The 27,653-nt window shown below is 34.9% G+C and overlaps 1 protein-coding gene across 1 annotated transcript in view; it reads right to left on the reverse strand.

The window, feature by feature from the left end:
* The window catches only part of FMN1 (formin 1), a 128,762-nt gene that overhangs the window by 59,158 nt on the left and 41,951 nt on the right, over nt 1–27,653 (reverse strand). Inside the window, exons 4-8 of the mRNA XM_009081544.1 lie at nt 27,308–27,653; nt 23,505–23,655; nt 12,076–12,163; nt 3,085–3,146; nt 2,235–2,323 (exon numbers count right to left, since the gene is read on the reverse strand). The exon at nt 27,308–27,653 is cut by the window's right edge and continues 412 nt beyond it. Coding sequence (XP_009079792.1) covers nt 2,235–2,323; nt 3,085–3,146; nt 12,076–12,163; nt 23,505–23,655; nt 27,308–27,653 — 736 coding nt within the window. The remainder of the gene's footprint in view (nt 1–2,234; nt 2,324–3,084; nt 3,147–12,075; nt 12,164–23,504; nt 23,656–27,307) is intronic.

A 27,653-nucleotide genomic window follows, 5' to 3' on the forward strand; every position in this document is an offset into this window, starting at 1 on the left:
TAATAGGTTAAAAAAACAGAAAAGGAAAACCTAGAGAAACACTATGTACTGTTTTAACATACGCATTTTTGCCTCCCTTAAAAATGTGCCCAGAAATACAGCACTCAATATATTCCTACAACTTTATTTCTCCATATTAAATGTCTGCCAATAAATTTCTTCTGATGCTTAGCAAGTATTACATTCCTTATTTGCATCACACTTCCAATCATATAGCAGCATGTTTTATGGGAATGCACCTAGTTATGTATTTAGCCTGAAAATACTTGCAGAGTATATCTGTCTTCAGTCACTGTTCAGCAAAGTTACTCTTTATTTGTTCTGTATCTGTTCTCAGATATACATTTTCCTCATGAGTCTATTCCACGTTTTCTTCCTTTAGCTCTTTGGTAAATAAAAATAGAGATATATTCCACAATGTCAGTTTAAATCTCACAAAATGAAATAATCCCAAAGGCGTGAGTAATTGCTCTCTTTTCAGTAATTTAAAATATAAGAGCTTGGCTAAATAAAACAAGAAGTGTTAGCATTTCTTACAGTAACAATATATTAAAAAACCAAATATACAATAACAATGATTTGCTTTCGGGTTTTGAGTCTAGGATTGTAGTGATACACATGCTTTCCTGAAATGCAGAAACAAGCTGCTCCAGTATCATTTAAAAAACATTCTTCTACTTTCCTTTCTTCAGAGATTCTTAGATTCCCCCTTAATGCAACGCCACAAAGATTTTTCTATCCCACTGAATTACATGAAATTCAATATACAATTTATTAACTTGAATTCTTCTTAAATATATTTTAAATATATTTTAATTATGTAAGCCACCATATCCGAATTCTCCAAATTATTTCTTTTTTATAATAAATTATATCAGTATGTTCACATCTGCTTTACAAATTTCTCCTGACTGGAAGGCAATGCTGAATACGTACTGACTGTCTAAAAATATTAGCAACATTCACCTGTGGCTAGCGTGAAATACTAAGTTTTAATTGGAATACCATTTTCCCCCTTCTTTTTCTTTCTTGCTTGATGAAAAAATCTATTGTGACAGAAGGATCAGGGAGGCATGGCTTGGCTCTTACACTTAAGCACTGGGAAAAAAAGAAATGCCAAGCTGGTATTAATAAAAATGCTTCTTATTGGAAATGAATGGTATCGCCAGGAAAAAAAAAGAGGGTATTTTGCACTTTGTGTGAGAGAAACAAAAGAACGAAAAACCAAACTGCTTCAAAGTTCTAACATACATACAAATAAAAAGTTTAAATTTAAAAAGTCAAATCACACATGCTCTTGCCTTTACTTGAAAAGAGAACTATCCCCCACATGGCTAGTCACCAGAATTCAACATAACTGCGCCAAGAGTTAAAAGAGCATCAGCAAAAAATGTCTCCAGATTTTGGAACTCAAAGTATTCAAAGTAACTATTCAGACAGAACACTTATACGTGAAATCTGTCACAAAAAAAAAGGAATCTTAGTGACTACAAATATAGTTATTAAACAAAATGTCATAGCATGAATCTATGGTTATCAACTTAAAACCAGCAATTCAGATGGACAAAACTTTAAGAGAGAATATTCTTAGTTCAGTCATTTTTGCAATACTAGTCAGAGGAAAGTATGATTTTGACTTAAAGTAATGATGACGTGACTGTCACATAGCTTTTGGATGGGTTTCTCATTGCTACATTTTTTATGGCCTAGAATAAAGAGGGACTATGCTGATCAACTCTGCATAAGTTCTTCATCCTAACAGTTGTCACCGGCCACAACACTTGCAGGGACATGGAATCACCTTGTAGGTCTTCTGTCAACATGACCAGAGTGTACATTGTGTCTTTGCCACAGGACTCACCAAAACCCTGTGTTCATGTAGCTCTTTCAAATAATTAACAACCAAAATCAGTCTGGCCCTGCTTTATGACACGTTCATTTAGCTTTAAATGGTCTAAGGGAAGGATAAGCATTTTACAAATGTGAGAATGGGAACAGAAATTTTTATTGATTCGACGCTACATATTTTATCAGCTCTGGTAGTGCAGGTTCATGCAGTAGAATCTGGCATGTCTGAAAAAAGTTATGTAAAAAAAGCAAAGTTTACATTATGCCTTGAAATACACACAAATGTTTAAAATTACCTACCAAAAACTAGGTACCAAAATTCCTTTCAACATATCATCAAAATACTATATTATCTAATGATAAAATATTACAAAAAAAAGTCTTACTGTTCTGGTTTATCCAGAAGCTTCAGTTCTTCCTCTTTTGAAGTCTGATAATACTGCTTGATTTTCTCCAGTTCATCCTTTTGAGCTCTCTGAGTGAATTAACATTAAGTAATTAGTAACTAACAAAAAATTAATAAATTACCACTTTACCTATTTCCCTGCACGTAACAATTAAATTTAATTTTTTTACTGGGAATCATTTAGACTATGCAAAAGAGTGACACTTAAAGATTCAAGATAAATTCCTTCAGTGCCTTGCATGCCATTAACTACCAATGAACACCGAGCAGCGCATCCTTGTAAGAGGTCATGAGACCCTTTTTGATAGCAAGAAACAAATCATGGGGGACATCTTTCCTGTTTGGCTCCATTAGTAGCTGTGCCATGAAGTTTTCATCCAGGTGTTTTATGAATCTTCTGGACCTGTTTGTGCCAGCTGTGTGGTGTTCCCAGTTAACATCTGCCAGGTTGAAGCCTCCCATATGAACAAGGGCAGTTCATCTGGAGGTATCCCTTAGTTCTTCAAAGAATAATTCATATGTATTATCATCCTGGCTAGGTGGTCTATAGTAGACTCCCATGATGACATCAGCATTGTTTGTTTGTCCATCTCTTAATTCTTACCCAGGGTCTCCCAACCATGTTACTGCCAATAGTAAGCTCCATACATTCCAGTCCCTTCATTACATACAATATCACCCTGTTACCTCTTTTATTAGTGCTAAAACTCCCTAAAGAATTTTTCTATATAATGTCTCTAGTCCAAAACGTCAATGTAAAATAGAACTTTACTTATTCTGTATCTGAAATACTAGGGTGATTAACCACAGCTTTACCTCATCTTACTTACATTTTCATACAGTGCTTCCAGCGTTTCCAGATCTACTACTGAGTCATCAACACACAGTATAGCTGTACAAAATACAAACACAGATTAGACACTAGAAAACATACTTAAGAGTTCAATTCGTTTTCATGAGAAATGTACTAAAGGGCTCTAACCTAGATAAAGGATGTATATGTATCCAAATAGTATTTTATTATTTTCAGTGTTTTGTTTTTCTTCTGACTTCAAATCACAGTCCTCACACAAGAACGTACTATAAACTCTCTCTTGGGAGAATATGGTTCTACTTTTCCTCTCCGATACACTCAGCAAAGATATGACTAGTTAAGTAATCAGCTGATTGTGTAGCTGGCCAGGCAGTAGAACATGAGACCAACTGACACTAGACAATGAATAGCACAGATTTCATGTTAGTTTAGAAGGCTGGATAGGAAGGAATTGAGAGTTAGGGTATTTAGGCCTCCCAATGTGCATGGGAATTCAGGGAGATATGCTTAGCTTTGAGCTAACAATCTTGGGAAATACACAAGTATAAAAACTTGCAAAATTTGCAAGTTGCAAATTTGCAAGAACAAAAGATCGTGCTACAGTTTTAAAGTTATCTTCATAGAACTCATGTATAAATTAGCCTTATCCACTAAAAAACTACCCCCATGACAATTTCCAGATAAACACTTTTAAATATCATACAGACACATGTGAAGTATACTCTTGAATGATCAATTATGCCTCATTACCAAAAATGGAAAGTTTCAAAATGTCTCCTATCTTAGTTCCAAATGTTACTACACTTGCAGCATATGACACTAAGTGCTTCCAACATATGTAAATCCCAATAAAATTTAGGCAATATATTAATACTCTTCTGAAAACTAGGTGGGACTGTTTCATGGTGCTTTCTAATGCACTCTAATGTTAAATTCCAGTAAGCCAAGAGATGCACAATAGAATAGAAATAACTTTGGATGTTTAAATTTTCTGAAACCAGCTTTTCCTCAAGATTCATAATGTAACTGGGCACAATTTTTGAATTCATGACTTATGTTTAAATATTACTGAGAACATTAATCCCAAAAGAATCCAACTTAAAGCCTCTACCAGTACCACAAAACCAGTGATTCATGTATTAGCTACCATCTGATAACATTTAATTTTAACTTTACTATATTTCTTCAAAGGAAACTTGACTGCCTGTCAGTTTAGAAGATTTTAAAGGTTCTTGCTGAATTTTCAAACCATGTTTGAGAAGGACAAGGCACACATCTTTAAATAATTATTTAAAAGTAATAAGCTTTCGCCTCTCTACCACCTACCCCATGATTTTACATTGTGAAATTAACCAGTAGGCTAGTAAATTTTCTCTGTGGCAGGCTAATTAATTTTATTAAAAGGTCCAGTGACACTTAGAATTCTTTAAAATTTTGCCTGTCACTTATGATTCCATCTGTTGACATTACACCTTGGTTACAAGTAAAGAATTATACAGAAGACAGCATCAGTGAAAAAAGCAGTATCTCCAACTATTTTTGTCCTGGAAAGATGCAAAACAAAGCCCAAGAGTGTATGCAACCAAATGTAAATCCCGAACAACTGAGAATGAAAAAAAAATTTGTTCCAAAAAAATTATTAGGCATTGAATTTATGAGATCATCTGTTGGCTCCTGCAAGACAGTTCCAAGAGTTGCACTATCTTCTGTATTATCCAATGAAATCTGAAAAGAACCTCGGAGACTGGAAAATCTCTTGGAAAACTGGCTTCATACTCCAATATATTTAATTGTTAAGACTTCAAAACATGCGTATTTAGTTCAGAAACTTCCCCTTGTGGTTCAACTTTCATCCCATTTTAGAATATTCTGAGATCTGCTTATGAGGATAAATTTATTTGTCCACAGTTATCTAGAAAAGCAACTTATTGGAGGCAATTTGAACTTGTCCTAGAAATGCAAAGCATGTAACTAATTTTTTAGGTACAGAACTATTATGATGACAAGAAGCAGTTTGATAAAAAGAACACTTTAGTATCAAGAGTTATTCACCTAACTGAAATTTTTACCCAGAGATTTGTCACCAAAAAGGCCCCAGAATCACAAAGTGATTTTTATTACTCTATTATCTTATCCATGTTTCTGTACTGAACACCAGTTCTAACAAATCAGCATTGCCTTGAAGTATTCTTTTTATTCTTAAAATATGGCATGTGCAATACATTCACAGTATGTTGTGTAAATTAACCTGACTTGGAGCAGCACCCATTACCCCAGATCAAAGAAACTAATTATTTTGCTTTTTACTTACGAGTTACACAGAACAAAATCTTCCTAATTTTTCTGTGAAAAACAAACCCCACTTCTACTCGTACGCATATTAACATCATCAAAATGAATAAAAAACTTGGTAAGTTTTTAGAAATGCTCTTCCTGATACGGTGAATGTAACCATGATACTCATTATACCAAGACTTACATAAGTGTAAGTAATATAGGTGAAGCATCATAAATCTACAAAAGAGGCTCCAAAACAATTAATAGCTATTACAATATCAATCATCATTGGTTGTTTTTACTTTCATCTTGCTTTCTAGTTAGCTGTCTTCCTTACACTGTCAATTCAGTTAGAATACTTCACCTACACCTCACAATATGTCGAAAGGAAGTAGACTCATGCTGTGAAAAGCTGGTAATTTTATTGGGTTCCTTTACCTTTAAAAAATCTGTTACTTGGCCAAGTCTGGTTTCTAAGATCCTTTTTTGCAGGGAAATTGAGGCAAACATTTTTATGTGGCCTATGGTGTCTGCTCACAAGAAGAATTTATATACACAAGGATCATTAGTCCAGGGTTGCACCCATTAGGATATAATAACCGTCAGCTAGGACAAAAAACAGATCAGCATCATGCATTCAAACTAACAGGCACACATAAAAATACTTGCCAACTACATTTCACATACTAAGAGCATTGCTTCAAATATAAACTTGCACCAAAGGTTTTTAACATACTCACTTTAAAAAAACCAGTCTGAACAGATTCCCTGCATAGATTATTCACATATTCTTCATATACTTCAAAAATGTAAAGCAAAGAAAAGCAGAGAATTTAAAGCATACTGGATGCAGTCTACACACCCCTTTAGAATTTAGAGGTTAAATATGAAAAATATACCTATCTCCTCTAATCCAGTTTAAACACCAACAGTCCTAAGGCTGACTCTGATACAGCCTCACTCCTACTGAACATGTTCGGTTAAATGTGGAGTTAAGTCCTGCTGACAAAGCTTACATATACTCAGCAGTATCAAATCACTTAATGTGAGAATTAGACAATGAAATACGAAGAAATCACCTGAAATGCTCCCTAATGGTAAAACAAAAATATATTATTTAAATAACAAGAGCTTGACAAATGTACATTTGACCTGGAAGTACTTAACTGTTGTAGGTACTACATTCTGTTGAGTAAGGCTTGATTTCATGGGAACATGAAGCCCATTTTTCAGAAATCTAAATTGTGACTGACCTAGTCAATTAGACAATGACAAGATCTGTTAAATAAAAATCCCTATTTGGCAAAACTGCCTAAAATATCCAAAATGCTCTGGTTTACTTCTGACAACTTGATAAGTTAGAAACTTATTTAAAAGTTTTCTCCAGTATTTAACTGTCATGCAACACAAAAAACATTAAAACATATATAATGAAGAAGCACCACGGGCACAATGTAGGTTTAGAAGAGTAAGAAAGCTCAACTCCTGCAGAAGTCATGGGCAAAAGACTTTGGAACTAATGCTAACCCACTGGTCATGCTGGATGCCCAAGGCAGATTCATAAAAATGTATGTCATGACTTTTCCAGAAAAAAAAGTCTTTTAAAGAAAATCATTTCCCAATGTCTGAGATGGGTATGCAGCCACCTCTACACTTCATGCTTATATAGAATGCATACATGCAAAATTCTGTGTAGTTGGAAAAGTTACATGACTTTGGAACAACAGTTTTAAACTTATAACCTATGCTTCCATCCTGTAAAATATTTTAGTTGAAGCCCCATAAAACTCTTTTCACATAGCACAAGCAAGAAATATTCCAAAGCATTTATCTTTACCCAGAAGGTTTTCCAAAATATAATAGAGCGAGGAACAGTGAAACCATTTGTGCTCCATGGTATGGTTAGTACACAAATTGGAATTAAAAAATTCTAAGTACACTAAATTCTGCAGATTAGAGTTGCTTTGGAATAGTTTCCCTAATGCATATAAAACATAAGTCTTTCAGATACTTCGAAAATTGCCTGGTTGCAATGGTACTGGTCTCTAAAGTTTAGATGTGCCATAAACCATAGACTGCACTAAAACAATACAACGTATTTATAACACTTCTATAGCCTCTCATTAGATGAAGACCACACAGCAATCCCAGGATGATTAGAAATACAACACAGAATTAGAATGATTATTAGACTAAACACTGGTCTGGTTGAGTCAATCTGCAATTTATGTTCTCCTAATATATTGACAGTGGAGGGTAAATCACAAAGTTGAAGAAGACCAGTTAGACACTTTTAAACTGGCTGACATTTTACAGTAGTATCATACCTGTATTCTTTCTAGAAAGTTCCACCCCTCCTACACACGAAAAATTTTGATGCAGAGTGGCATGACAGTTTCTTGCATTGTTCACAATCAGAATATCATTACTGTGACGCTATAATAAAAATACATTCTACTATTGAGGAGTGACAAAAACCCCCACAAACAATAATGAAGGTGAATCTAGAAAAGCAGATGGCATGATCTAGCCTTTTAATAAAATCCATTCTAATCCTTCCCATCTAAGTGTGAACAAATACATTCCTCTAATATTTTCAAAGCTTAATATGCCTCTGCACAGATAATTTACAGAGCTGGTGAACACAAGAATGTTCCAAATGAACAGTAAACATACCAGATCCCCATATGTGCTATGACGGGTTGGTCAGTGCTACTCTGCTTAAATAAACTGCTTAAAATCTAGGAAAGAAAAAAATACTAAATTAGCCTGAGAAATAGTCTCAACGCTAAGGATCAATGCTAAGTTCTCCTCTTTGCCTATGATCTGTCATGACTGTAATGCTACAGCACAGCTACTCCTGCTTTGGTAAATGTACCAGCAAAGCCTGCAGCTGTTCTGTGTGGTGTAATACAGCACTTTACTACCACAAAGAGTACAACAAACTAAAAAGTGTGCATCTGGTGTGATCTACTTCACACCATAGATTTAGTCCTGTGGAAAATATACCAGCATGTGAGACCATCAAGTTAATGTATCCTGATGGAAATCAGGGGTATTAGACAGTGAACCATTTCCAGCAATGTACAAAAGCAGAACTTGTGGTGTTGCACAATTTTAGTGGCAAAATGCAGATACTATGGAGGTAGGGAGTGATTTGGGAGAATCACTCTTATGAACATACACATCTACATTTTATCTACATCCTATTTTCTGCAACTAAAAAGTTTTTAATCTGGGCTGGCCCACAATTTTGCCAGTTAACGTTTGAACAAAGATTTCAGTAGTTCTTGGAAAGATGGCACAGATGACATACACTGCAGAAAAGAGTATTATTACGTGTTTTCCAGTGCACTGCTATTGCTAGCTACTATCAGGAACTGTCTGAGTGAGTGGAATGTTGCCCTGTAAAAAGTTGAAACAAGGGTTTTTATATACAGTTATTATCAGCATTTCCCAAGACAAGCAGAGCTGAAACACCTCACTGTGGAGCGAGTTATAGTATTTCAACAGCAAAGCAACACGAAAAGTCTTGAGCCATAAATTTGTCCCTCAAGCTGTAATATTTCAGCTGAACAACGACAGGAAAAGTAAGACAGAAGTGCATAGAGAAGTAATCTCCATTTCGCATCAAAGTGCATAGCATTCAAGCATGTCCCTTACCTAACAACTGATCTCCACTCTTCCTCATCTCTTCTTTATAAAGGTGTTTAAAAATGCAGAGAAGCAGCCTTAAAAATAACCTCAAACCTATGCACAGTTTATTTACTGCTATTTGCCTTTTCAATATACAGATCCTATACAGCATACTTAGTCAGACAGATTTTCTGTCTGCTCTGAAAATGAATAGTATTTATAGTGGCATAACCAAAAACTGTAGTACCCTCACCAGTACTAGATTCACCAGTGTTCTCAGAACATTACAGCACCTAGGATTTGTTCTCCTCTCCCATCTACCAAAAAACTGAGATACAGCATGACAATGCCAACTTTCCCTCTGCATCATATAATACCAATGCTACCCAAAAATGATTATTCAGTTTTACACTGTCTTCACAGTAGACTGTACTCAGATACAGCAAGAATTTAAACTGCAAAGGATGAACTTGACTCTCTCAAACAAGTATGTCTGGGAGACTCTGTTCCTGAAGTGTGGCAGCTGGCTCTTTATTGAATGCAGACTGAAGCATCTGGGTGCCAAATATTGTCACTTGCTTGTTTTGCACTGCATGTCTTGTGATTACTCCTCTTTTGTCTCCTCTACAATTCTGCATGCATCTGTATGCACAGGGCAGTTCATCTGAGTTTTTCTCTCTCTGTATTTCTATGACTGCTACTTAAGGTAGAGTAACCAGTACACTATCCATAGACAGTAAATTCATTTGTACATAACTTTTCAACAAATGTGGTCAGAAAAACTCGAAATAAAATTAAATTTTTTTGCACTTTAACTTTCTTTTGCTTAAAGTTTCTATATTTTCTGTTGCAAGTGGTCAAATGGCATTAACTTTTCTCTTCCCTGTCTTTCACATACTGAATTATGCCATGGAAATTGGACTGAAAAAAAAGAGATGAGTGATTAATTTGCATGTTTCTTAGAGGTATCTCTTTGTAACTCCATTTTGTGAAAAAAATAAAAATCCTTGACATTCATGACCATCATGATCATAGGCTTTTTGACATTCATGACCATCATGATCATATGCTTTTTTGGATAGGTATTGTCATGTGCCATTTAGTCTACTATGAATTTTTTTCAGCCATTACATTTTAATATCCATTAGATTTACCACAGTGGTGTTCAAATTCTTTGTCTGCTGATAGGCACACTGTTTTAAATTACACAAAATACTATGGGATAAACACACACTAAAAAAGATAAAACCATAATTCTACTCTTGTCTTCACAGCAGTATGCATTTCTAAAGGCCCTCTCTACAGAACAATGTTTTCCATGGGTCTTGTGAACTGGTGTTTTTTCCCTAGTCTCTGAACACAGATTTTGATTCGCGTCACTCATCCTGCGTTGTTAATATGCTTTTTAAAAAGTTCCACTAACAGTATTCCCAAATCCTGTTTGTAACTCCTAGCTGTTTCCATAAGCAAGAGGCAGCATATCCTATTGCTGCCTTGAGCAACACATGTGGTGACAGGCCAGTCATTTGCTACCTCAGACTAGAGAGGGTGATGAGTTATAAACTCTTCTTCAGTGACAGCACTTGCTTCGGTGTCTCTCTTCCACCAACACTCTAATTTTCATTAAACTTGAAGAACGACATTAGCTATGTCTACAGCTGCAAGTAGTGCAATCTTTAGAAATGGATTTGTAGACAGCAACAGCTGGCACTGAGGATTCAGTGTTCATGCTATACACATTTCAGGGAGTTTTAGGCAGAGACTGCTGGAATGCTCCTAAAGCATATCTTCTCATTTAATTTAATTTTGCTCTAAGGCTGCTCCACACTGCTTAGCGATGTGAACATAGCCAAGGGGACAACTGGTAGATGTGATTCAAAAGTGCACTGCTGATTCAAGATAAAAATGCAAATGTATACATACTCATATTTGACTCATTATTTTCTTTTAGATTTGGTACAAATTGGCCACAAAATTTCAAAAGCCATAGAAGTCCAGCAAACAACTGAGAGAGCTAGAGATGTTCTATTTTAGTAGAGAATCATGGTATGGAAAATAAAAAGTAATATAAACCATCTCCAAAGATACTTAAGAATACTACCCAGTTTTTGTAATACAGCTGTTATCCTATCCCTATGCTGCTGTAATTTCTGCCAGCAAATTATTCAGACCTTTAGTAATAGCAGTATTTTTCCATCTCATTCTCACCTTTCACACAATACTGGCAGGCACAAAGTTATGCCTTCTTTTCCTTATTCCCCTGCATCCCAAGAGACATCTGTAAGCCCTTGTGCTTTTAAAGTGCTAGATGCTCAAAGGCTCTTCTGAAATTAATAATAATCAATGCCAGCAGCATCTCAACACCCTACCCAGTATTTGCATGTGATGGAGGGAAAACAATAGCAAAAAAGGAGACATCAACTTGAGTTCTTCCAGCAGTTGTTTTAAATGGTGAATATTTTCCTTTTCTTAATGTGAAAAAGAAATAAACAATATCCTTAAACAATATCTTTTTTAATCCAGAACATAAGCAGACTCTCAATTATCCCAGTGTTCTGAAAAATCTCTATTTCTCTACAGTTGTATTGGCAAACTCAAATAATTTCTACCAGTAATGGAATTTACACACTGGGTAGCCCTGCTCTTTGAAAAACGCCATCCAGTAATCTTCCTTCTGATTGTTACATGGTAACACCAGTTCAGGATGTAATTTTTATACTGCTAATGAAGCAAAATTTAAACATTCAGCAAACACTGACTTCATGTTTGAGGCCCAAAAAATTTATGCATAAGCCCTCCATTTAATTTTTGTTGGTTGAGGACTTGCTTAAGAAAAAGGATTAAACTGCAGGGGAGGAATACGAAAACACTGTACTGAAAGTGATATGCTAACTGAAAAAGTACAGGAGTTGCACCTAAATTCAGTTCTGATTATTAGGTGCAACTTTTACATATAGTGGAACATAACTGAAAGAATGACTCTTCTGATAGTTTAAAGAAGACTCAATTCAAAACACATTCTGTAATGTAACAAATTCTCTGAGGGCTATGACAAAATATTCATGCAAGTAGGTTAAGTATAAGAAACATTTACCTTGTTGAATGTCCTTCATCTCCAGGTGCAAACTCGATATTAAAATTCCTACAGTTTGAGATCGTTTTCCATCCAACAATTTGATAATCTAGAAAGATGATGAAAAATGAGCTGAGATCAAATGAACAGTCTACAAAAGATTCACTCACTTTAACAACAGAAGATGATTTGTGAATTGAATTCAATGTTTTGCCAAACATCAAACTTTTTTATTAACCAAATGTGGTAATAAAACCTCCATCTTATCTCTATGCTCTGCACCTTAACAAATGGCTTATAAATGCAAGACTGAATTCTCACCATATCTAGTGAGAACATCACCTCTTACTTGTAGGATGCTATTAAGTAGTAAAAAAAAGGCACATCAAGTATTTATTCTGAAATACAGTCTTCCCTCCTTCTTCTTCTGGTGATATTTAGGAATTCTTTAAGACACCCGTGAGTACATCACAAGTTCCTGAGTTTGTCTGTTAGTTTACATTTCACTGTTTATGTGTTTAGACATGTTTATGTCTGTTTTTTTGACAAAGGATTAATTCCTGACCAACAGGAATTAAGAACTGTCTTCTTATGCCTCCTCAACACTGTTTCTGGAACACTAGGCACTACTGAAAGGATTTCTTTCACTCTTGTCTGAATGTGCTTATTCCACACTGTTAACACTTCACAAGGACTTGAGGATTTTGTTCACATTTTGAATAACAGATACGTATATAATATACTGACATTGAGACTGTAATATTTTCAGATGTCGATTGGGGGGAGAAGAAGAAAAAGGAGGAAGGGAAACTTTAAGGAAGTTATCTTGGCTGGATGAAATTAGTGATAATGATGGGTATCAGTCAATAAATAAAGTAAACCATCAGAATTTTAAAAAGTGTAGTTCAGATGTCAGAAATGTCAAAAATAAATTTCCCACAATCTCTGGACTGTTGGTATTTGTGATTCTGATTTATGTTCTAAGATATGACAGCAACACATCACAAAATGCAATTCAGACATAAGTTCTTCAAAATAAGAAATATTCAGATCCAAGAAGTTGGCTTACTTCATAGTGTTGATGAATAAATACTATTAAAAATGCTCATATGCAAAATTAAAACTAATAGCTGTGTTTTTTTCCTAAATTTATATTCCTAGTATCTGAACAATATTTAATTTATGTCTCCATATATAATTTTTATATTTGAGTAACACTCATATTTGGGTATTTAATACTATAAAAACTTTTAGCAATTGTTATCCCTTATTCCTGCAATATTTTTATAGATGCTCACATTAGACACTGCTAACTAACAAAATTTATACTAACACATATGAATATTTCCTACCTATGTTTTATGGGATTTAGGAACATTTAACTGTGCAACTACTTAGCCATTCACCTATACAAAAGCAAATTTGTTGACATACACAGGAAAAAGAGAAACAAGTGTGACATTTTCATCTGAAAATGCAAAGTTAGTTTCTATTTAAAGAGTCCTGAAATTGGACAATACAGGAACAAGCTGGAATACCTGCTGTATTCAACAGATCTTTCATATCCCTCTTGTAGGGACTCAAAATTTAAGAAACTTATGTTAAAAGTAGATATTGCATATTTTCTGCCAAAATATGAAATAAAATCTATCCGGAGTTTTCTTCTGCCTATATGTACACCATGTATGCTTGACATTAATAAATAATACTATTAAAAGTGTTTTCGTCAAATAAGAAAGGATTCAGGCTCTTTATTTACTGAGTACACAAGCAGACAAGAAAATTTTGTTACAAGTTACCTTAAATGAATACTGTGGAAGCATCACATCCTGTTGACTGATTTATTTTTTTTTGAGCAAATATAAGTAACTGCTCAGTTTATCATGTTCTGAAGCTTTACATGAATTTGCTGAACTCCGCACACACATTAACTTCTTACAGGGATAATTACAGGCTTGAGTAGTTTGCAATTTGTATAGCATTCACTGACCTCCAAGTTGACCTTGTTCAGGGGCAAATTCATAGGTTGTCATAAACCCCATTAGGCATGCCTAGTTTGAAGCAAAACCTTTCCAGGCTATAGCTGTTGCAGACAATATGACATTTGAAATAATTCTACTGAAGTACTTTTGAGTGCTAATATATTCTCCAGATACAATCAAACTAGCTTATATTGCTAAGCAAGATGTCCTCCTTAAAAGGTTAGTAAAAAAAATTTAAAGAACACTCTATACAATTTTAAAAGTTAAACCAGAGATTCATGTTTTAAAATGGCAACTAACTGTATGTTCACATGCAATTTAGACAAATGTACACATGGTCACAATTACCAGGCATCAAACTAGACTCAGACTACCTGAAATAGCTTCAACCAACTTAAATCTGCAACTGAAGGCTAATACTTTATTCATTAGGGAGCAAAAATGGAGGACCAAGACAACAGAATAGCTTAAACTGTGCATAAAACTACTCTAAACCCGCATTATAATGCTAAGTTATTACACAGGACTTTTGTCATAGACTTTCAGAATCAATGTGTAACTTGAAATACTTTGCAACTAAAACATATAATCAGTAATAAAGGAGAGAACAGATTTTCAAATATACTGATTTTGTCCCAGTTTATGGTTATTCTGGGCAAGTCAGAACTAAATATGCGTGTGATTCCAAATGGATGGGAGACACAAAAAATCAGCACTTTTTCAGTTCAAGAAAAACATAAGGCAAATAAAAGGAAAGTTTGTAAAGACTGCATTGAACTATTTAGTCTATGCTTTTAAAAGACAAATCACTGGTCACCTCTCAGCATATTGGGACTTGCTTGTAGCTGGCAGTGACAGGTAATCAGCTAAAATCCAGCTGACACCAGATGATGCTGCTATGCCAGCTGCTGAGGTTTGCCAGCTGCCTGCTGCTTCTCCAGACTGTGCATGTATTGTTGTAATGGATGCAGCATCTTCTGGCTTAGTGACAAAATTGTGACTGCTAGTGACAATTCATTTACTTCACTGATCCATAACTTTATTTGCCCTATGTGGTTTTTCCCTCAACTATTTCTTAATGCTATTAAGTTAGCTCATTTGCTGTACACAAGTGCCCCATCTACATCTTTCAAATATTTATCATCTAATTTAAAAGTGAAGATATACTGAAGCTTGAATACATTAATTAATTATTTTGTCACACCCATTAAAAGGTGTTTCTCTAATGTAGCCAGAAACGCAGTTCATTAAATACTATACAACAGACTTCGCTGTTTTGTCTAACTGTAATGTCTACATTCTGTCCAGGACACTTACTGGTGCTGAAATCTGAAGAGATGCAGTTTACTTTAGTGATTAAAAGCTAAATCCTTCCTCCTCATGGTGCATGGATTCTTTCCATAATATTTAAATTTATTGAGAGAAGCCATAAGCTAAAAAGCTGTCCCACATATCACAGTGTTTCCCTTCATTCCCACTCATTAACTCTTACAGCAAGTCAACAGCCTGGATGCTTAAAGGAGTTAGCTGAAACCCTGTTCAGACAGGGGAAGAATATCCTGCACAAGAAGCCAGTGACTATGCCCAGCAAGCCATTCTACATAAACACCCCTAAGGTTACCAATGAAACTTCAGAAACTTAAGACTAGACATTATCTCTTCCTACTCAAAGGAGAGTGAAGGTTAATTATTCTTTATTTAACATGGATGAAGCATAGCTTTATATTTTTAAAATATCTTAAAACTATTTTAGGAGAGTGAATTCTACTTGCAATTTTATTGGATTAAAAACCCCCACTATTTTTAGCCTTTTGCTAAAGGACAAACAAATGGAAATTTCTCAGCTTATAAAAGGGTGTATGAAATGAGCTAGTAAGAAACTTATTTCAGTATTTTTATTCCTATCAAAATTGTAAAAATAAGACAAAGGTGCATAATGGATATTTACACTTCATGACTGCAGAGCTTTGTGATGAAGCAAATGCTATAATCATTTTTCTCAGCACAGCACAAAAAAGTTAAAAGTGAGAGTGTCTCGGAAAAGCATGCACTAGCATTTTACTACTTCTACTTAAGTCTGAACACTGTTTATTATCTTATGCAGACAGCTGAAGACAGTCATTGTGTTTCAACTCTGCAAAGCTTCCAATATTTTCTGTAATATCTGCTCTTCTTGCGGAAACACAAAATTCATTAATTGTAATTCCTCATTTAGTTAGATGGACAAAAAACTTGCTGACAGACATCTCCCTTTCAGTTAAAAAACTGCAATTCACTCAAAATATTGACACTCTGCTTAAATGAGAACACATGTTAATAATTATGCGAAGTCTGTTAAAGATAATAGACAACAGAAAAGCCATTATCTTTAATGTCCTCCTGCATCTTTGAAATGATAATCATTGCACTAAAGGGCCAAAAATGATTGATGGACTTTCATTTGGAGCATACACCTGACACAAATTACTTGACATTTATTCGGGTTTTTGGTAAGACGAAGACAGAGTGGCATCACAAACATCCAACTATCCTGGTTCTTGAAAAAATATAGAAAATGCTTGAGTTTTTGAGGATCAGTTAGTAACGAGTGCTCAAATATACTGGAAAAACTAATGCAACTTCAAAATATGTGTTAAGTCTAGCAATGGAACTACAGAATGCACGTGGAATAAATCACAGCAAAGGAATGTTCTTTTCTAAATAACCTCTTTTTCTGGATTATAGAGTATCATAGCTCAATACATAATGAATCATGTCTTTTGTTTTGTTCCAAAATACATGTCCTAATTCTGCCTTTCTTCTATTTGGTAATACAAGAATTTTGGTTGTCAAATTTAACAGGAAAGGGAGAAACTATGGCTTGAAAATAATTACATGTGCCTATCAGCTTAAAAATTTGCATGGATATGTACAGACAAGAAATGATAACAGAGAATGAATGAAAGCAAAATTGTCTCCATGTAAAACTTCAGTCCATCTGACATGAAAACATCTATAGAAGACTTCAGAGTCTGAGAAAGAGGTTAGATCCTTCCAACTATATTCCAACCTACAAAAGCCGAGTTCTTTCCAAAAGCAATGATGGGGTTTGGGAACTGGTTGGTTTTCTTTTCCAGGAAAATATATTACAGTTTTAATGCTAATTGTTTTCTGTTTTCACTGTTTTCATAAGAAGCTATGGATGTTAATGGTACTGTACAGAATCTACTTATGGTAGAACATTTTGATACATAAAACTTCATATTTAAAGTCTACTTACATTTTTGAAAATAACTTAACAATTTGCTTTTCTAACTAGACTATACACTCCTACACAAATATTTTAATGCAAGTGTTAGTGGAAAACAGAAGAGGTTCAGAAATCATATGTCCAGAATGCTACATCTGAAATCTCAGCATAAGAAAGTGTAGAAATTATGATGAACATAGTCTAAATTAACAGTTACACTTTCACAAGCATGTCTGTGATGCTTTAAAAGAAGGGAGTTAAGAATAGGAGTCATATTCAAAAGGAAATTTAAGTCTGAATGTCCAACAGGATCAATACTTAAACTGAAGTTACGAACTAAAATAAATCGGTGGATCTAGCCCTTTCTCTTGATTTTTAAGAAGCTATGACTTCTAAGTAATACTGAATATGGAACCACCTACATGCATTTGAAAAAGTTGAACTAAAGACCACAGCACCTTACCTAGCATAAACAGTTTTAGATCCACTATATATTGTTAAGCTGCATCATATCAGTAACTTACACATTTAGATTACGCCAAATGAATTAGTCAAAACCAGACAGAAATTTATTTGACTAATATTCAGGTGCTAAAGAACTTCAGTTTTGTCTAGTAGTTTCAACTTTCAACTTTGCCTGCTGCAGATTCAACTACACTATGAAACAAATCACACTCCGTTAAGTCATTTATCCACGTAGAGCCTCTGCGAAAGCCAGATATCGTCCCTTCTCCATTTCATGGATATCACATAAAAAAAATCACTGCATTGCAGTAACTCATACGAGTTCATAAAGCATTTAGTTTTACAACTGAAAAACACATTCATGAGAGAAGAATTATATTTTTAATATTTAAATATGTTGTACACTATTTTGCTCTAATACTGGGACATACATAACTGTGCTGGTTTGAGCTGAAGTAGAGTTAACTTTCTTCATAGAGGCTAATATGGGGCTATGTTTGGGTTTTGTGCAGAACACAGAGTTGATAATGCAGAGATGTTTTTGTTACTGCTGAGCAGAGCTTACACAAAGTCAAGGCCTTTGCTGCGTTCCATACTGCCACGCTGGCAAGGAAGTTGGGGGTGCATGGGAGATTGAGAGGAGACACAGCTGGGACAGGTGACCCAAACTGACCAAAGGGATATTCCATACCATATGACATCATGCTCAGTATGTAAGGTGGGAGGAAGGAGGAGGAAGGGGGGACATCTGGAGTGATGGTGTCTGTCTTCCCAAGGAACCGTTACGCGTGATGGGGCCCTGCTCTCCTGGAGATGGCTAAACACCTCCTGTCTTCGGGAAGCAGTGAATTAATTCCTTGTTTTGCTTTGCTTGTGTGTGCAGCTTTTGCTTTCTCTATTAAACTGTCTTTATCTCAACCCATGGGCTTTTCTAGTTTTTACCCTTCTGATTCTCTCCCCCATCCCGTTGGTGAGGGAGTGAGTGAGTGGCTGCGTGGTTCTTGGCTGCTGGCTGAGGTTAAACCACAACAATAATATATTAACCTAGTCAGTAAATTCTCCCATTCCAAAATGAAAAATTCTACTCTCAAGACAAAATATCTAAACCACTAGATTATTTATTTTTATCATTACCTACACAATACCATAGAACTTTGAATAAAAGATTGCATATACGCAGAGAAGAAAAATGCACAAGAACAAGAGCTTCCTGAAATATTTCAGAGGATGTAAAGTTGGGGGAAAAAAAAGTTCTTCAAAAGCTGCTAAATTTTCCAAAGCACTGCATGATCAAAGAAGCAAGAGCAGCCACACTTTGCAAAGCTAATAAACCCAGATAAGCATTACCATAACAAACTTCATGTATCTGTAAGTGTACTAGAAAGGTATATCTGACCTTCATTTAACCTGTATTATTTTTACATTGTATCACTATCAAATGAATGTACTGTATTTTTCCAAAATTTATGTCTAAAAATAAATAAAATCACCCTCTATGCAGCCCTTTAAGAAGTTGTACTACCATTTTTCTGGAAGATTCTTACCTTTCCTTCCTTTTTTCTCCATATACTTGTTAGAAGCCATTAGAAATCTGTGTAATTCAATAAGCCTTTTTCTGTCAGGCATGAAAGCAGCAAATTTGGGAATCATGAAAGTGTTTCCACTTTTGAAAAAAGGATAGACAGCTGTTTCTACCCATAGTACAATGGACAGAAAGTGGACTTCATGTATTTTAACTGATTAACAGTGTCAAGATGTTGGAAAGACACTGAAAATGTCATCCATAGTGTTTCTGCACTTCACGATAGCATCAACTACATGTGTATCATACTAAACAAACTTTCCTAAAGATCTCCCAATACAGAAACACCATTTTCCCACCCAAAATTGTTCTGCATTCCTTTGGTACTCTTACTCTTAGAAAGCTTTTCATAATTTTTCTTTGCAGCAGCTGCATGCACTTGACTAAGCCCACTGGGTGTCCCAACCTTCTCATTTCTAGACTAAACAATCATAATAATTTAATTATTTTCTCAGAGACTACATTTACATTTTTCATCGTTCTTCCTCTAATTGACTTTTTACAGTCAGCAAACTTTTTAAATGAAGGTCTGTAGTGCCTAAATCTAGATGCAGTTCTTAACTGAGGCATGGCTGAGTAGTGTGTCTTGCAAGCAACACTTCTACTGATCTATCACAGTTCTGGTTTTCCTTTTCAGTAGTATCACAACCTGACAATTCTTGTTCCTCTTGTGAGCCACTGAACACCAAGATCATTTCTGCTAAAGCAGTACCCAGTCAGCCAGTTGTACCTCCATCTTGTTTTTAGGTAGCTGAATATCCTTAACCATATTAACCTTGTGGTTAACTGCATTAGCTTTGGGTTTAGCCCTGTCTTTCAGATCTATCTCAGATACCTGAAAGCTTTCTAGTGGGTCTACTTCAGTACATTTGAAGTCTCCCACAGAGCTATTATTCCACTATCCAAGTGTATTATGCAAGTGAAAAGTGAAAATACTAAGGTAACTACATCCAACATAGAAGCCCCCAGAATCCACGGTATATTCTCCTATTCTGACACTGAGCATACATAAATATATATGAATTAATATAAATATACTCTGAGTATATATTTCAGAAATTACATATTATATTGTAATTACAGTATATATGTAAGTATAAATATGTATAAAATAGAAATATATACTCAGAAGTTTCCCTTCTGAGCATAACTTGCCAAATGATACTGGAAAACAGACCACTCATTCCATTTATACAGGACAACACTTAAATATTTCTGACTGAAAATGGCAGATGTCTATCAGCTGTAAGCAAAAAAAAAGGACAGCATATAGTGAATTTTTTCACCTGTGTTGCCACAAGGTGTCTATTATGGCCTAAGTATACAGATCATTCCAACTGGCTACACAAAACTAATAATTCTGAGAACAAATTGAATAATATTGTTGCATTTGGAGCTGCAAGAGAAATTTAAGCAAGTGGTAAAGATGTAATAATCCAACAGGCTACTAATGGTAAAAGTCTCCTTTTTTATAAAGCTCAGTTAAGTAAGAAAGAATTCCCTTCTAATTCAAAAGATAAAATCTTACATCTGACTGCATAAGGAACTTGATTGTCAGGCACTTATGTAATTATTGTTTAAGCATTAAATAATCATGTTTCAATAAGCAGTGCTGCACTGCCTATTGGTCTGTCATTTTCCTAAATACAAAGGAAGTTGAGAAGGAGGTTTGTGTAAGATGGTATGACATAGGGCATAGTAGGTACAGAGAAGAGATTTAATGTAGTGAATGGGTCAGCCCAGTATCATTAAATAAAACAGCTTAACCATTCCCCAAATACAAACTACAACTCCAAATTTTACCTTGCTCTAGAAAGCTTTTCTATAGAACATGAAAAAGGAATTTAAAAAGAAATGTAAAACACAGCATCAGCTAAAAATTATAATGTATGAGTCTCATAAGATTCCTAAGTATTTCTTAATGTCTGTCGAAAGCATCTTTAAATAGACTATACAATCCCATACACTATGACACTTTCAACATTTTTAAGACCAGACAAGCACAGATTTCTATACTGGAGCAAAGAAAAAGACTGTTGCTAAAACCCTAGTAGATAGGTATAACTGTTAGAAAAAAGGAAATAAAGGTTGAGAGTTAAGAAAAACCATGAGAAAACAAAAATGAAGCAAACAGAACTGACAGTTTTACATCGATCTACTGGAGCTCTCTCTTACTATCGACTAATTAACCCTCCTGTAAGTAAAAAAAAAAGCCTCTGTACTACTGTATTGCTCGCAGCCCACTGGAGCCAGCCTGCAGACATCTGGGCTTTCAGAGAGACAAACATGGGACCATCTAAGAGGGTCAACTGTCTGTAAAAACATTCAGCTGCTACTATGAGTCATTTAACACAGAAAGGTAAAAAGACAGAATATACAAAAAAGAAAATGCTTCTGTACTCAAAATTCTGTTTATATTCTAAGAGGTGATTTATTTTTAATTTTTAAATTTACCAAATGATGAGAAGTTTAATATTGCTGACCAGGAGTTTTTTTAATTGTCACAGAAAGCACCACGATTCCCATGGTTTGTAATGCCATTATACATAATCCCATCAATTTACCAAACTAAAGACATGGTAATAGATATAACCTTAATTTATCTCTTAAGCAATGTATTTTTCATATTTTCACGCAGTACTTTAAAGGAACCTTTTTAATTTCATTAATTTCAGTAAATACATCCCTTGTCTTGAAATAAGTTTACCTTTAATAAGAAAGCAGAGTAATTCAAACAGAGAAAGAAGATATCTTCATTGAAAAATACACTGGTTGCTCACAAGAGATAATACTTCTTATTATACCAGTTTTTTTGGTAACTATTATCCAATTCAGTTTTGGATAAAGTTAAGAGCCATCATTAAAAATTCATGCTGCTGTAACAAATAAGTTAGTTTACAAAGCAGCTAGGAAGAGGAGTAATGCAATTTCATCTGTCAGGATACAGGCCTAATTTGTACCTGGAGAAATAGGTATACTCCCTTACTTGCTGAGATTTTGGAATACAAAGACAACTATTTATGCATATTAATTCTCCATTAAAGTGACACTGGCTACATTCTTCTTTGAAGTTGTTTAGAAACCTGTATTTCATATTAAATAACTCTTTCTGAAATAGCTAAATTAATGAAATTTTAAAATAAATCTTAGAAAGAGGGTATGAAAGAAATATGAATGAATGGGATTTACAGATACAGCTGCATACTACATATCACATGCACTTGAAGCATTTGCCAAGTAAAAGATGTCAAAATATTTTTCAGAGGGATGTTCAGATCCAACTTCAATCTAATATTTGAAGGACTGTAGCAATCAATCATTTTTCGGGGTGTGTTTGTAAATGCCAGCACGTCCCCATCCTGGTCCCATTTTCATTTTTTTATCATGAGTTTGAATTTTATAAATTCTACAGCCTTATTTACAGTTCTCATCAGCTATTGCATTAAGACACGATACAGAATGTTAATGATCAAAGACGGCTTGAAAGATCTGAGTTCACCAACACATATCTATTTATATATGTATGTTTCACATTCTAAAACTGAAGGCAGTCAGCAAGGCTCACAAGCAAAGTGCCCTCTTGTGGCTCCAAGCAGGTAAACTCAAAGAGATTTATGATAAAAGTATATGTTTAAATAGTTTCTGATAAGTAAACACACTTTTTTTAGGGAAACAGTATTGATTATTATTCAGCCTAGAATTTTCCAGCAGCAAGTACTACTAACCCTGTTTCTTTGCCCTATCTGCACGTCACAGCTGACAACTACCAGCTCCCTCTGCAATGGATTGTGTCTGAGGCAGACAACATCTGCAGCACGGCAATGACACAGGTACTGCATGCAGCTTTGGCCATAAAAGTCATGATTGTCCTGTCCCTTCCTGACATGACTCTTTAGCTATACTGGAAAAAAAACGGGGTTTGGCATTCCTTGTTCAAAAATACAGGCACTTTTAGATATTTTTCTACCTCACTAGGATGTGGAACTTTCATTATCAAAGGCAAGAAATCTTTCAAAGCAAATAATAACCCCACATTCTCCAGCAAAATGTGAATAAGCAATACACCTTCAAAATGAGATTTGCAAATCCATCTATCGTCTGTTCACTTACAAAACAACATCCAAAAAAAAAGGGAATTTTCTTAAAATGAAAAACCAAACAGTAACATGGAAAAAAAAGAAACAATAAATACCTTTTTAGCCTTGGGTTTTTTTTCATAAGTCTCTGATAATGGTTTTCGTTTTTCCTGAGTGATGTCTTTGGAGAATAAATATTCAAACTCAGTAGTGTCAAGTATATCAGGTTCTTCTAGTGATTCCCATAATGTTGGCATAGCAGTTTTCCTATAAAGTGAAAGGTAATAATAAAATTTCCAACCATTTATGAAAAACTGTAACAGATCTAACCATAACACATGAAAATCCATGATAGATTTAAAACTCCGAGCAACACAAACAGCATTTCTTCCCTGTACCTTGCTCTTCATAAGGAGTCAAAATCATTTGTTATTAGTTTTAGCTATTCCTTTCAGCTACTTAGTCCATGCCTCCTGGACTATCAAAATGTATTATTTGCATTGTACAGGTTTTTGTGCAACAACCGCAGTTTGTGCAAATACAGCTCAAGAGATTTCTGCCACTACAACTAGGATTAGGAGTATTTCAACAGTAGCTTTTTTTAGAAATTCCCAGTGATCTATTTAGAGCTATAAAAATAAACAATATAAACAGATAGTGAACAAACTTTATTCAAGCATATTTTAGAGCATTTGGGGTAATTTATATAGGATTAGATTTACTTCATGTTAGCTGCAGATGTTGTATGCTCATATTTATCCTTGTTCAGTTCTAAGAAACTAGAGTAATTATGTGGCTTAGATTTTGGGAGACTAGCCAGTATTCTTCTCCATCCAACCAACTGTAAATATTGAATGTGGATTATCTTCCCTTCTTTTTCTGCTTTCCAAGCCCAGATCTAGTTTTGCATCAGTTGGAAACTTGTTCTAGTTTTATCTGGATTTGGGGAAAATACTATGTACTCCTACAAACACTGGACTTCAATTCTGAAAGAGCTTTGTTTCAAAATGTCAATGCTTCAGGAAAATATATAGGACAAAAATGAATGCTCTTCTTGATGTCTACCAGTAGAAGGTGGGCCCACTTCTTCCAGCAGATGTCACTAAAAGGCAGTGAAATTGCAATTAAAAAAAGTGATGAAAACACCTGTAAAATGCAAATTACTGATGTCACTAACAATCTTTTATTAGTTGTAATATGCAACAAAATGGAATACCTACCAATTTAAAAGTAACCAAAAGTAATTACTCTTTTTTTCCAAATTTAGTATTCTTTTTCTATGTAATACTCAGCTGTACATTGTGAATGCTTAAGGAACGTTAAGAGTATTTTTCCATTAACATCTGCTGATGCAGCATTATTCTGTGTCACAGGACATGCTTAGAGCTCCACAGCTTCACTCTCCTTAATATTAGCCATAGTGCCAGCAACACTGATAAATGAAGAATTCTTTCTGGCTCTGCAACAAGAAGTCCTGGATAGCTGCTCATCTGAGCAGCAAGTCCTTGAAAAGGTTTCCAGTTCTAGAACAGACCATGAAAATGCTGGACCATTGCATCTGGAGACCAGTAGTTCATCAGAATGCTAGGACTTAGACCTTATCTTGCATTCAGCAAAATCTTGATGAACCAGCAATATTTAAGGAAAAAACATTTTCATTTCGGTCAGTCAACAGGAAGAATTACAAAAAGGTTTATTTATGGACCAACTATTTATTCACTATGAAACAATTATGCACTAGTAATTCTGGGAAAGTAAAACCAAATGTTCCAACTTCCTGCTCCAAAATATTTCAGCGCCTTTAATTCTGAAAAACGGAAAGAATACAAACTGACATTTTATTAATTGTTTGTTCCTGTCAAACTTTTTATATAAAATATTAACACCTTACAATACTTTATTATACCAGGATAATGGTACTTTCTCATCAAGATAAATTCAGTGCCATGAAGTAAAATAAAACTCAAATACACTTAACTGCAGATACTTAAGAGTGTTTAAATATAATAAAACTGCTTAGGGTAAAATATGACAAATGATAGTATATTATTTTAATAATTTATACTAATTATTATAAATTATATTTTCTAATAATTCCTATTATATAGTCACAGTATATAATGCAGTATCTAATATATATGCACATATAGAGTATAGCACATATTATGATGTGTCATGGCTGTAAGTCACATATAATAATTACAATGTTTAAAAAGTAATTTAGCATCTTTGTAACTGCAGTTATGCTAAAATAATCTTGAACACACATAGCAATGATTTGAACTTTAAGACCCAAATAATCCCATAATTTCATTACTAGCATAACACAGGACCTGAATTTTGTTTCATGATTCAAGCAATGCCTTGTTAGACTAGAAATAGTCTATGGCACTTAAACATCCCCAAAAATACTTTTTGAGCTAGCTCTGTTACGTTACACAAGAAGAAAAGTTAGAATCAGTCAAAATCTAAAAGAGCAGCTGAGTAGCACTGAAGCCACATACCACTGTGGCAGTAAGGTACGTATGCTGGCCCAGAAAGTGTAAATGGGAGAACCTCTTTTCTCCTATCAGCTGAGTAAATGGGTAATATAAAAAAAGATTGTGGGTACCATTTCAGAAAGTCTGTACAAAAATTGTTAATTTATACCTGTTCATCAAATGATCACTTCAAAACAATAAAACATGTTTCACATTAACTCTGGATTTGGTAAAATGGCATACACCACTTGACTACACATTCCAATCCTAGTGCCTCTTTAACATGGTCTTTTACAATTAGGAAAATGCAAAAAAAAAATTTAAATTACAAAATTTTAAGTGCAGTTCATAGAATCACATACTCAGAGAATGGCCTGGATTGGAAGAGAACTTAAAGATCATCTAGTTCCAGCCCCCTCTGGCATGCAGAGGGACACCTTCCACTAGACCAGGTTGTTCAGAGCCCCATCCAACTTGGCATCTGCAGCTTCTCTGGACAACCTGTTTAGCACCTCACCATCTTCACAGTCAAGAATTTCTTCCTTATATGCTATCTAAATCTACCTATATCTACTGATATTGGGGGTTGCCCCAACTCAGGTTCAGGACCTTGCACTTGGCCTTGTTGAACTTCATCTGGTTTGCACAGTCCGACTACTCAGGCCTGTCAAGGTCCCTCTGGCTGCCATGCCTTCCCACAAGCATATCTTGGATTTTATCCCTCCACTAAATAATAATAGTAATCATTTTTTTTATTTTTAGATCTATTTTTTTTTAAACTGCAGAGGTCTCAGTACTGAGAATTGTCCATAATGTATGCTTCATGATACAGGTTCCTGGAGATGCATTATTTATACACATGCTTTACTCTTCCTGCTCTGACAGAATTATACACAGAGGTTAGGTTCCAGCTGAACTGTTTCTAGAAATGGACTCATAGAGGAGGACACAACACAGTCCTCGGAAGATGCTATCATATGAAGCGACTGGAAAGCAAAAATGAAACAAAGTTCTCACTTGACCACACTTTAGCATTTCAATTCTAATTAAGATTTAATAAGAAAATAAAAATTTCTAATCACTTTGCTACCATTTTGATTCAGTGCTAACTCTAGGGTGCACCCTGTCACTACAGCAGATGAAGCACTTGGATTATGGGAAAGAAAACCTCCTGGAAAAATATTTTTATTATGATGTACAAAATTTTAAATTACAATGCATAAAATTTTTATTTAAATATAATATTTTAACATAATTTATGAACTTTTTTAGACTTGTATAACCAATTTCATTTTTTTCTTAAAGCATGTAAATTCCATGCCTCTACACTGATTTTGTTATATACTCCTAAACTGTTTACTTTCTGCTGTGAAGCATACCTGCCCTTGCACCAATGACCTATAAATAGCAACTCTTAAGTCCAAGTAAATATATTTTACCTGCTATCTTGCAACTGTATGCGTGTCCAGTACAAAGGCTTCATGGGACGGCTAGGTTCAATGGCCGGTTTTCGAGGACCTTGGTTTGAAGATAAAGTGCTATTAAAAAAACCCCCCGGCCCAGGAGGTGGAGGGGGTGGAGGTAACCCAGATCCAGGCAGTGGAGGAGGAACAGGAGGTCCTAGTCCTGGAAGTGGTGGTGGTGGTGGTGCTTGGAAATTCTTACAGCCTTCAGAAAGTGGAGGTGGCAGTGGTGGACCAGATCCAAACTCAGATGTCAGTGAAATCAGACCTGCTGGCAAAGGTGGTGGTGGAGGAACTAAACCCGACACTGAAGAGTGAGGAA

The sequence above is a fragment of the Acanthisitta chloris genome, unplaced genomic scaffold, assembly GCF_000695815.1.
Source record: "Acanthisitta chloris isolate BGI_N310 unplaced genomic scaffold, ASM69581v1 scaffold8529, whole genome shotgun sequence".
NCBI lineage: Eukaryota > Metazoa > Chordata > Aves > Passeriformes > Acanthisittidae > Acanthisitta > Acanthisitta chloris.